This window comes from Macroventuria anomochaeta, assembly GCF_010093625.1.
Source record: "Macroventuria anomochaeta strain CBS 525.71 unplaced genomic scaffold BU25scaffold_54, whole genome shotgun sequence".
In the NCBI taxonomy this organism is placed as follows: Eukaryota; Fungi; Ascomycota; class Dothideomycetes; order Pleosporales; family Didymellaceae; genus Macroventuria; species Macroventuria anomochaeta.
In genome coordinates, this window is record NW_022985415.1 from 187,743 (window position 1) to 198,351 (window position 10,609).

General features: G+C 53.7%; 5 protein-coding genes across 5 annotated transcripts; 4 read left to right on the top strand and 1 right to left on the bottom strand.

Annotated features, from left to right (window-relative positions):
• Window positions 1-4: 4 nt before the first annotated feature.
• BU25DRAFT_416084 (Molybdopterin synthase sulfur carrier subunit) lies at window positions 5-803 on the top strand. The gene has a single exon (XM_033707691.1). The coding sequence runs from the start codon at window positions 211-213 to the stop codon at window positions 499-501; it is 291 nt and encodes a 96-aa protein (XP_033555758.1). The 5' UTR covers window positions 5-210; the 3' UTR covers window positions 502-803.
• A 222-nt stretch (window positions 804-1,025) lies between these two features.
• On the top strand, window positions 1,026-4,100 carry BU25DRAFT_404393 (uncharacterized protein). Its single transcript, XM_033705120.1, has 5 exons — window positions 1,026-1,574; window positions 1,626-1,968; window positions 2,014-2,926; window positions 2,976-3,230; window positions 3,286-4,100. Exons 1-5 carry the CDS (start codon window positions 1,165-1,167, stop codon window positions 3,969-3,971), a joined length of 2,607 nt encoding a protein of 868 aa, XP_033555759.1. The 5' UTR covers window positions 1,026-1,164; the 3' UTR covers window positions 3,972-4,100.
• Window positions 4,101-5,095: 995 nt separating this feature from the next.
• BU25DRAFT_495735 (uncharacterized protein) lies at window positions 5,096-6,820 on the top strand. Its single transcript, XM_033711877.1, has 3 exons — window positions 5,096-5,397; window positions 5,453-6,283; window positions 6,334-6,820. The coding sequence occupies exons 1-3, from the start codon at window positions 5,158-5,160 to the stop codon at window positions 6,514-6,516; spliced, it is 1,254 nt and encodes a 417-aa protein (XP_033555760.1). The 5' UTR covers window positions 5,096-5,157; the 3' UTR covers window positions 6,517-6,820.
• A 164-nt stretch (window positions 6,821-6,984) lies between these two features.
• On the top strand, window positions 6,985-8,678 carry BU25DRAFT_416087 (ER lumen protein retaining receptor). The gene is made up of 4 exons (XM_033707692.1): window positions 6,985-7,320; window positions 7,377-7,492; window positions 7,547-7,729; window positions 7,781-8,678. Exons 1-4 carry the CDS (start codon window positions 7,224-7,226, stop codon window positions 8,456-8,458), a joined length of 1,074 nt encoding a protein of 357 aa, XP_033555761.1. The 5' UTR covers window positions 6,985-7,223; the 3' UTR covers window positions 8,459-8,678.
• Window positions 8,679-8,708: 30 nt separating this feature from the next.
• Window positions 8,709-10,130, bottom strand: BU25DRAFT_237404 (SET domain-containing protein). The gene has a single exon (XM_033701478.1). It carries the CDS (start codon window positions 9,932-9,934, stop codon window positions 8,753-8,755), a length of 1,182 nt encoding a protein of 393 aa, XP_033555762.1. The 5' UTR covers window positions 9,935-10,130; the 3' UTR covers window positions 8,709-8,752.
• Window positions 10,131-10,609: the final 479 nt, after the last annotated feature.

Below are 10,609 nucleotides of genomic sequence, written 5' to 3' on the forward strand. Positions count from 1 at the left end.
AAAATCAAAAGGTAAGTAACAACCACCCTTACCACTCAACTCCCCCTTCTTGTGATGTTTTCCAATATAGCATGTATTATCCGACTGTCACTTTGGTGATGGCCTGCGGAACACTTTTTTTTGGCTGATCAGAAAATTTGCTCTTACGACTTGTTGCACTCATCTTTCAATCCAGAGTCTAACGAGTCGCAGGATCTTGCAGTAGACATCATGGCGTCTACAAAAGGTTCAGCGGGTCATTTCACGATCTTGTACTTTGCGGCGGCCTCGACGTTCACCAGAAAGACTACAGAGCACCTCCCCGCACCGCTCCGCGTGCGCGATCTGTTCACGAAACTCAATGATACATACCCTGGCATCAAAGACAAGGTGCTGAGCAGCTGTGCTGTGACCGTCAACCTCGAGTACGTCGATCTGGACGATGACGATGCTTCAGGCGCGGACAAGGAGATCCAAGCTGGTGATGAGGTGGCCATCATTCCACCTGTTAGCTCAGGATGAATCTCAGAGAATTAACTCAGTGGAGCGAACACACCACCTTGTTACTTCTTATGCGCTTCGTAAGCGGGGTAGTTGAAGCTGCTTGTGCGTGCATAGGTGCGACAATGTGTAGCTCGGGTACAGCCACGCTCGCCTATGCCCTCGACCTCTAAATCTGCTGCATAGATGGCACGACAAGCAACTCACAGGCCGGATGATCTGATGATGAATGATGAACAATGTTTGAGCGTTAGATGATGTTCCCTCTAATGTCTATTCGCAGTATTCACCTATGTAGTCTAAGTCTCCACATACAATTGAACATTCTCACTGTCTTCCATGGCTCCACCATTGTGTTTATGTGTGTGTGCGTGTGTTGTCAGCCCTGAAGTAGTGACAGGGAGTATGTTGGTCGTCATCTCATGTCAACAGACGCGCCTTCCTCGCTGCTTCACCCCGCCTGATTAGCGCACAATCGCGCGTGTCTTGGTGCTAGACGCTCTTTCCCTCTGAACACATCGTCTACCTCCACGCTCTCTGTTCCGCACTTATCGGACACTTTCAACACTGTTCACCATTACACCACTCGAATGGGCTTGGCGCTATCATACCGCTCCCCACATCGCAGCCGGGCTCTCACATCACCGACATCCCGACGTTCGAGCTCTGCTCCAGTGCAACGCGATGTCTGCGCCAATCGACCCCGCCTTGTTCTCTCCATTCGATGGGAAAGACAACGCGCAATCGCAGCCGTATACGTCGCAGCCCCAGCAGAACGTTGGCCATCCATACTATCTACCTACGTCAGCGCCACTGCAGCAGCCTCCACAGCTGTCGCAACCTCCGCTAAGCAACAGCTTGGATCCGGCGCTGCAGCAAACTTCGTCGCATATCCCTGAAGGCGACCACGAAGAGTATGAACAAGAAGACGAGGGCGACCACGAAGGCACCCATGCAACCCCAGGATCTGCGAAAGACGCCGGCGACTTCAAGCGCCCACGAGCATGCGACTCGTGCAGAGGACTGAAAGTGCGCTGCGATCAAGAACGCCCAGATGTGTCATGTAGAAGATGCGCAAAGGCCGGGCGGTCCTGGTAAGATAGCGCATGTCCTCGGGCGCAGTCCAATTGACTGACTCTATGAAGTATTACTACTCCACCAACAAGGAAGCGCCAAAAGAAAGCCGATAGCCGTGTCGCCGAGCTGGAACGCAAGATTGATGCCTTGACAGCAACATTGCATGCGCAGAAATCAGGAGCTCCGGAGATCAGGCACCACGGAGGACTGCCACAACACGATGGCAACACTCCTGCCACAGCGATGCCTGAGGGCTCTTTCCGGATGGGTACTCTCAGTCACGAATGGTCCAGCCCCGTCCCCGCTCAGAGTGGCTACGCGAACATTCCTGCAGGCTACGGGCCGGCGCAAAATATCCAGCGAGGGCCAGAGGCCAAGCGGAGAAAGGTAAACAATGGACACGCCCACGCCGTAGGTGAAGCATCTGCTCTAATGACTCTGATCTGACATGAGCAGACAATACCTGAGGATATGGACGCGATCCACCGTGATCTGGCTGAACACCCTGAGATGAGGCGCAACGGAAAGAGCCGCATCCACGCTGAACATTCACACATCAACCCCCTGATCGACTCACTCGTAAGCCCTGAGCTTGCGGAGCGTGTCTTCCTCCGATACGTCAACGAGATCTGCCCCCACTTCCCTGCCGTACCTTTTACTCCTGGAACTACAGCTCGAGATGTTCGTGAGAAGAAGCCTTTGCTCTTCCTGTCGTTACTCGCTGGATCATCTCATGGGAGCGCAGAACAGCTTGTTTCACAGGACGTGCAATGTGAGCTGACAAAAATGCTCAAGGATCAGCTTGCAGACATCATCTGGCGTAACGGAGAGAAATCCCTTGAAATCGTGCAAGCTTTGCAGGTCGCCGTCTTGTGGTACCGACCTCCCTTACACTTCGAACAACACAACTTTTACATGATGGTCAACTGCGCCGCCGTGATGGCACTAGACCTCGGACTTGGCCGGAAAGCAACACCGAACGTTATGAAGCTATCAATCGGGCCATTTCGAAGGTACCATCCCAACTCAAGCAGCATCGAAGCGCGTCGTACATTCCTCGTATGTTACTACCTCTGCATGAGCATCACAATGGTGCTGCGACGGCCGATCCTTCTTCGGTGGACAAAGTACATGGAAGAGAGTGTCAAGATTCTCGAAACCTCGCCAGAGGCATATCCCTCTGACAAGTTGCTGTGTCAGCAGGTGAAGATGGCACGCATTGGAGAGAACATATCGGTTCAGTTCTGTATGGATGATCCATCGATTGAGGTCGCCATATCTGAGCCCAAAGTCATCTACGCGCTCAAGATCTTCGAAAATGAGCTACAACAGCTAAAGGACGAGAATGCCAAAATGGGCGAGGTAGACCGTAAGTTTCTTTAGACTCGTTGTACCGCCACAAGCTAACCTATGAAAAGCTACCCTTCGACTGGGTGAACACGTAACGAATCTCTTCCTTCATGAGATTGCACTGCACCAGAACCAGAGTGCCTCCGACCTACAACCGCCATTCCCGCTCGAAGTTTTCTCGCCAGGTGCAGTCAAGAAAGATGTGCCCATAGGGCCAGCACACATTGGTGCATTAAGCGAATGCCTCACCGCCACGCACGGTATACTGGACACGATCCTCAGCATTGAGCTGGATATCCTCTTGACACTACCTGTCATTTTTTGTGAGTTGCAGATGTTTCCATCTCCTTCAAACCTTGACTGATCACTATTCGCCAGGTGTGCGAGCCATCTATGCCATCGTATGTCTTATGAAGATGTGGGTGTCAGTAACAAGCTCTGGTGAGGTTAGTAGTATCATCAAGAAGGAAGACCTCCAAATCGAGGTGTACCTTGAGCGATTGGTCACCATGTTCAACGCGATCGTTTCTCGAGACGCGCAGTCGCCTCACGGGAAGTTCTACTTTGTGGCGAAGCGGTTGCAGGAGCGGTTTGCGCAGATCAAAGAAGGCACCTCGAGATCAGAGCAGGCGGACTCGAGCGAAGTGTCCCGACAACCTTCGAACGATGGTCCTCAACCTCCTTCTCGACAAGCTTCGACAAATCAGACACCTCTCCACCTGCTGTCTGAAGTTGCCATGGGCAGCAGTAACTCTGGTTCCTCGCAGACGCAATCGCACGTCCACAGCCGGTCTCAGCAACAAGCGCAAGCGGCGCTACAAGCTCAATCACACGCCTCGCAGCAGTCTTTGCAGCAGAACTGGTATCCCAGCATCTCAGCACAGTCGCATGCTCCCGATATGATGGGCATCCCGCAGCCCAACTTCGATTTGAACTTCGACTTTACCCAGTTCGATCTAGGGACAGGTTCCGATGCAGACCTTTCGGCCCTCTTCATACCAGACTCGATGCAGTTGTGGAGTTACCCAGCGGATCCGAACATACAAGGTTACAGTGGGTTTTGATCCCCCCTCGACGTACTTTCCGTGCAGTCTTTACTGTACAGCCATCAGTTTCAGAGCGTTGCAAGCGTTTTAGCTACAGAGTACTTCAATGGTCGAACGTAACATCAGTTTCATGATCAGTTCAATTGCATCCGATCTCAAACAAAAGAGGATCGGATAAAGCACATCGTGGTAGAGAAAAGTGCCGATCAGATCATCTCTTGAGAACCATCAACCCGCCCTTTCTCACATCGCAGCTTGGCAACGGATTGGTCTAGCCGTTTTGAACGACGTGTAAGGGTGGGCAGCTGCATGCCCCACCGAAAGGAGTAGATTAGTGGCTATTCAACCGGATTGCGATATTTAGTAGCCAATGTCAGCAGCCGCGTTCATGCAATTAAGCGCCTATGCGCCCTTGGTCATTACCAGCTCTGGACATTTTGCTGCAGTTGTGCGGCACACTTTAGATCGTCCACCAAATAAGAGCACACGGCTTGCGAAATTTCTCTTGCGCGAAGGAAGCTAACCCTGGCAGACAATGGGGCCTGACAGCGCCGCCAGCGCAGACCGAGCTATCAATATCACGCTGCATTGAAGAGAGATTGACCTGCTCAAAGTGTTCGACTACGAGAGCGTTGCGGGACGATCGGATGTTCTCCGGCATGTCTTGTACTAGGACCGTCCTTGACCGCCAAACAACATGGGCTATGCGATAGTAGGAACAACAACGGCGGCCCTTGAGAAGGTAGCGCAACGGTCATCAACGGTGAGATCGTCGTTGACATGACCCGGCGGACCGTTCAGGCCCTGATAATGAGCCGGGTATGACCGTTGACAGGCCGGGAGTAAGGAGTGTCTGGTCATTCACGGCTCGATGAGCGGCAGAAGAACCAGGTTGCATCGCGCTAAACCACGAGGAAGCGTTTCAAGGGCGAGGTGAAGGGCCGGGGGCTAAGCGCCCATGTCAGTGCGCAGTAGCATCCTTCGAGAAGCCTGGTAGAGGTGCCGCACTAGATCCATCATCTACTTGTTAAGATGGCTGCGGCGCCTTTGACTGCAGGCCCGATCAGCTCATGACCATCCCAAGCATCAGCACTCCAATGTACTCCGTCTCCAGGACCTGATCATCTTGATTGAACACGACTGGTTATGCTGGCTATCCAAGGCGTGACATCACCCAGACGGCCCACATCACCGACCAGTTATCATGTCACTCAAGGTTGAGGATGCCGTGCCTCTACCGCATCTCTTTTCGAGTAGGTCTGCTACATGGCCTAGCTCCTACAGTTCTCAAGCTTGTTCGCTAGGCTCGTCGCCCGCGTTAAAGTCACCCCAGCCGCCTCACACATACAGCCACATGCACGAGAGTCCTATGCCTTCACACCACATCAACAACCTTCCAACAACCGGTTGGTACGATCCTTCTATCACAGCTACTGAATATCAGGTGTGTCCCTTTGACCAAGCGTTAGTAACAGATGACTGATCCTGTGCTTACATAGTACATTGGATACGAGCATTACATTCCACCTCACTCCACAGCCGTGCTTTCTCCACCTACCTCCACATTCTCACAAGCAACTCAGAAGCCCGCGTCAATAGCACATGCCGACTCATCGGCAAGAGTCATTTCTCCAGTACCGGTTTACCCTCAAAGTTCCTTACTTCGCGAGTCCGCACAGCAATCGGTCGAGCTACCACAAACTTTAGATCCAACCTCACAGCGGTCTCCAGCACATCTGAAGGTCGATTCGCATGGCCAGGAGTCCTCTCATGGCAATTTCTCCGTCTTGCAACCTGTTCCGAGCACGTCATCATGGGCTATCGATCCACTCGGGATTCACACGCCATCACTGCAGTCGGACTCGTATTACACAAACTTTGCCCAGCACATACGAGGTCTCCGCACCGGAGAAACTACGATAGAGCTTCCGTCGACTGCGCCGCAACCGCGCCGTGTGTTCACTCCTATCGCGCCTCAACCCATTGACACTCCAAGATCGATGGCTGCAAAGAGATCCAGAGACGACGACGAGAATATGGAACTGTCGAAGAGGAGGCGGCGATCAGAGTCTACCACGTCTACCCAGCTTGAGCTTTCTGAGGAGGATAGATTACTGCTGAAGTTGAAAGAGGAAGAATTTATGCCGTGGAAGGACATTGCAGCCCGCTTTCAGAACGACTTGGGTAAACAGTACCAGATACCCGCCCTCCAAATGCGACTGAAAAGGCTTCGAGAACGAATGCGGGTTTGGAGCGAGGCAGATGTCAAGGCTCTGCGCATGGCACATGAGTATTGGGCGCAGAACAAGTTCGACATCATCTCTCAGAAGGTAAAGTTCAAGTACCTCAAAGTTTAGCGCCATACTCTGACAAAATTTAGATGCTCGAGTTCGGCGCTCAAGAGAAGTGGACTGCCCGTCAGTGTGCGCGCAAGTGGACAGAAAGCGATGCGATGCCAACACCGATGCCGCAGTACGATCAGCACGCCCAACACACTTTTACGCCGTATTCGATGAGCCCTGCCGAACCTGCGACATCGTTCCTGCCGTACATGCACGCTTAGCGACACCGCGCTCAAGTTCAGCAAGGGTACTCAAACAAGAACCACATGGTTCTGTTGACATGTTTCGGTTTTCACGACACTTCGGCGCACTCTTGCATGCTTCCTCTGCGGGCTCAGCGCAGTTTTGGGACACGACCTTTCTTCTCCACCGTACTCTGCATACCCCATTTGGGCACGTTGGCCTGTTTTCGCTCGCTGCTATATACCCTCACTTGCCCATCTTCTCAAGTAGCCAGCACTTTGTACACCGGCTTGATTCCAACAAAGACCGCAGAGTCTATGAATGAACGGCATATCTACACCCATTTTGACAAGATGTCCTGGGGATGTCAGTGTTGCACTCAGCCCTGCTCGCAGAAACAGATGTAACCTAAGTACAAAGCAGGCAAGCGTCCTGCAGGCCAAGCCGGCATGGGCTCCACGCAAGCGTGAGGACGTGAACCATCAAGTGCCAGCTATCAATAGCATCACCAACCAAACACTTGCGCTCCTTCCAACCACACCCCCGACCCCATTCATCTGACGCAGGAGCATCCCTTGCATCGCTCCGACACGCCTGAAAAGCCACTGAAGTCACGCCTGCGCTGGTGGGAGAGGCGCTGTTGGCACCACCGCGGACCACGACAGCTCCGCATCGATCGAGACACGCGGACGCGGCACCAGGCGGCAGGCCTTGCGCTGTGTAGCCGTGATATTCACCTCGCGCGATGAAGTTCAACGTCTTCCACGTCCTCGGCGATGTCTCGCACACGTCGTCGAAGCTCATTCTGATATGGGCCATCCACTCCAACAGCAGCTCCGAGGGTGAGCTGCCGTCTTCCTTGGCCGCGTGAGGCAACAGCTAACACGACGCGCAACAGGTGTGTCGCTCATCACGCAGGCCCTCTATGCCCTCGTCTTCTGCACGCGCTACCTCGACATCTTCACCTCGAGTGCGACCAAGGATGCTGAGCATACGTGGAACTTTACTCTCAAGGTGAGATGGCGAGCATAGCTTCTCGTCTGCACGTGACTGACTGACGTGCACCAGATCTTCTACACCTTGTCGTCGTTCTACATCATTTTCCTGATGACCAGCGTGTATGCACGCACCCGCGAGCGCGAGAAGGCCTGGAAGTTTGGCATGTACTGTCTCCTCGGCGCTCTTGTCATGGCGCCGTTATGGTACCTCATCTTCTCCAAATATGTTATTGGCCGCAGCACCTTCCTGAAGGCACGCTACCCCTACCCCGCCATAACTTCAACCATCGCTAACACCGTGCAGCTCCTCTGGGTCTTCTCCGAGATCCTTGAATCCGTCTGCATCATCCCACAACTGCTGCTCCTCCGCCAGACCACCGTGCCCACCGTCATCGACTCGTTCTACCTCGCCACCCTCGGCACCTACCGCTTCCTTTATATTCTCAACTGGATCGTGCGCGGCGCCAACGAAACCGGGTACCGCGACCCGACAAGTTGGGTTTGGGGAACCATTCAGACCGCCTTGATGATTGACTTCGCATGGGTGTACTACACACGCCAGCGCGTCAAGCTAAGGCAGGGAGGCGTTGTTGATTCTGAGGACCTGGGCAGAGGGTGGCTGGTGGGCAGGCTAGCGGGAATGGGCAGGAAGAGCGCAGACAACTTTGACTACGATGAAGAATCCGGACAGCAGCCGACGAACGCACAAGCAAACAACAAGTGGGGACGGAGAGGAATCAGCGTGTCTGCGGACGAGGGCGTACTGGATGCGCCGAAGCGCAAAGGAGGCGTGGATCGGGATTCTGAGAGCCAGCCGCTTGCCGACCCTGCGGCGTTCGAGGATGACGAGAGCGATGATGGCGCGCCTCCTGCGGCAGCGAGCTCGAACGCTGCGGCTGCGCATGAGAGTGGAGTGAGGAGGGATGAGTGGGATGAGGATGTGGATGAGGATGCTAAGGCTCATGACGGGACTGCAAAATGATCAGACTACGAGTCGAGTGAATGCACTCTTCTCAATTCTTCGTTGAAGCATGATTGCTGCGTTCATGCGTACAGTCCAATACCAATACCAAGCATTTGCATACCAATGTTGAATGGTCTACACCACCACCTCTATCTCGGATCGGGACTTTCAATGTTTTCCGTGGGAAACCTAGTTGGAAACAGAAGTCGTCGCAGAAGCAGTGACTTTGCGATTGATCTTAGCTAGCAAGCTGACAAGACTCTCGTACAACAGGTACCGTGTCAACTATCATCCCATCCCTCACCCCACCATCTACCCTCCCACCGCCCCACACCTCCTACAACTACACTCAAACCCCCAATTCCTCTTCAACGTCTGCATCCTTTCCCCCCGACTCAACTTCCTCTCCTCTCCACTCAGATACGTAATATTCAGCTCCTCACCTGCTTCAATATCGCTCCCAGCCCTGAAATTCCACACCCGGCCTTCCCTGTTCTTCTCGATGTTCGGCCCGCACGAGTGGTTGAAGTAGCTGGCGGCCGGCCAGCACCCATAGCCGAAGAATTCCGACCCGTCGTCTTCGAGGGAGCGGATCCCGAACGAGTTGTGGCTGTCGCGCGAGCTGAGGAGGAATATTGTTTCCGGGGTGGTGAGGGGGAGGAGAGGGAGCGGGAGGATGGCGAGGAGGTGTAGGTAGGACCGTACGAAGGCGGCAAGGTCGTCGGCGCTATGGTACGGCGTTGTGTCATCGGCGAGGACGAGCACTTTATCCCAGTCCTGTGGGCTGTTGTGGCGCCATACGATGCCGCTGACGATGAAGCTCATAACGTCTGGTGAGATCTTTTGCTGGAGTGCTCTTTGGAGCGCTTTGCGGTGTTGCTTCGTGATTTGCACGGGCCCATCTTTCGTCTCATCCGCAAGTCCCTCAGACATGGGTCGCTCCGCTTCCCTCGCTGTCAGTATCAGACTCGCCTGCGCTTCCACCCCGCCCCACGCGCTCCCAATCTCCTTCCCCGTCGGCCGCGGCAAATTAGCCTCAACCATTTCATCATCCTCCTTACTCCTCTTCTTCACCAGCGTCTCCACCGCAATCCACGCCCGCACGCCAACGTCCCCGTTCCATTGCTTCCACACCTCCTGGCACTCCTTTGAGCAGAATGCAAAGCCCACGCTCTGGTCTCGTATGGGAAGATCTCGGCCGTAGTCGTAGCTGAAGCATTGCCCGCAGACTTCGCGGCGGTATTCGCGCAGCAGGACGGAGAGGGTGAGGTCGTCTGAGCGCCAGAGTAGCGTGCCTTCTGCTATGGAGCGGGTTGCGAAGACGGCGCGGCCGGCGGTTGGTGTGTCGTGGATCTCGAAAAAGGGAGTGGAGGGTGCGCCGGCGGGGAGTGACTTTGAGAATTCGATGGGTGGGGCGGAGGACGCTGAAGATGGTCGGGATGTGCTACATGCTGAGGATGCAGTGGTCAAGGTGGAATCGTTGGAGGGGTACATTGTGAGTTTGGGTCGGTGACAGGTTTTTGACAGGTGGTTGACAGATAGCAACGCTTCGGTATAGGTGATTTTGCGGTGTTCAGCTGTAGAACTGGTGATCAACAGAGCGTAGTGGCTGCGGCTGTGCAGAATATTCTCATTCAGACACTCCTCGGGGGTGACACAAAAGATGTTTACTACACGAAAGTCGCTATGATCAATTTCGTATGTCACGTATACTAGAGCCGGAAGAGAAGGATCGGATGAATGAGAACATGATACGGTTAGTGTTTCTTTGGGTGGATAAGGCAGTGGCGAGGTATGGTTAAAGAGAAAGTGTTCTTGTGTGCGAGCAACGATTTCGATGTCGTGCAAGGCTAGACCCCCAGATGGACGGCAGCACTAGCAGGGATGTCATCGATAACGATACCGTGTCCGTGCGCGTAATGCGCGGATTCGCGTAATGCGCCGAACCACCTTTTTGTACCCATACTTCACTGTACAATTACTCAACGCCACAATGACTATGAAATCTGCCTTTGAAGAGATAGACTCTATGATACCATGCGATAAGATCCCGTGGACAGCGCTGGCTAAAAAACATAAGGTTGTGCGCTCAACCCTGTCTCGAAAATATCAACACGAGACGCGATCGCGTGAAGAGAAGGCGATTGCACAACAAAAGCTCACTCCACA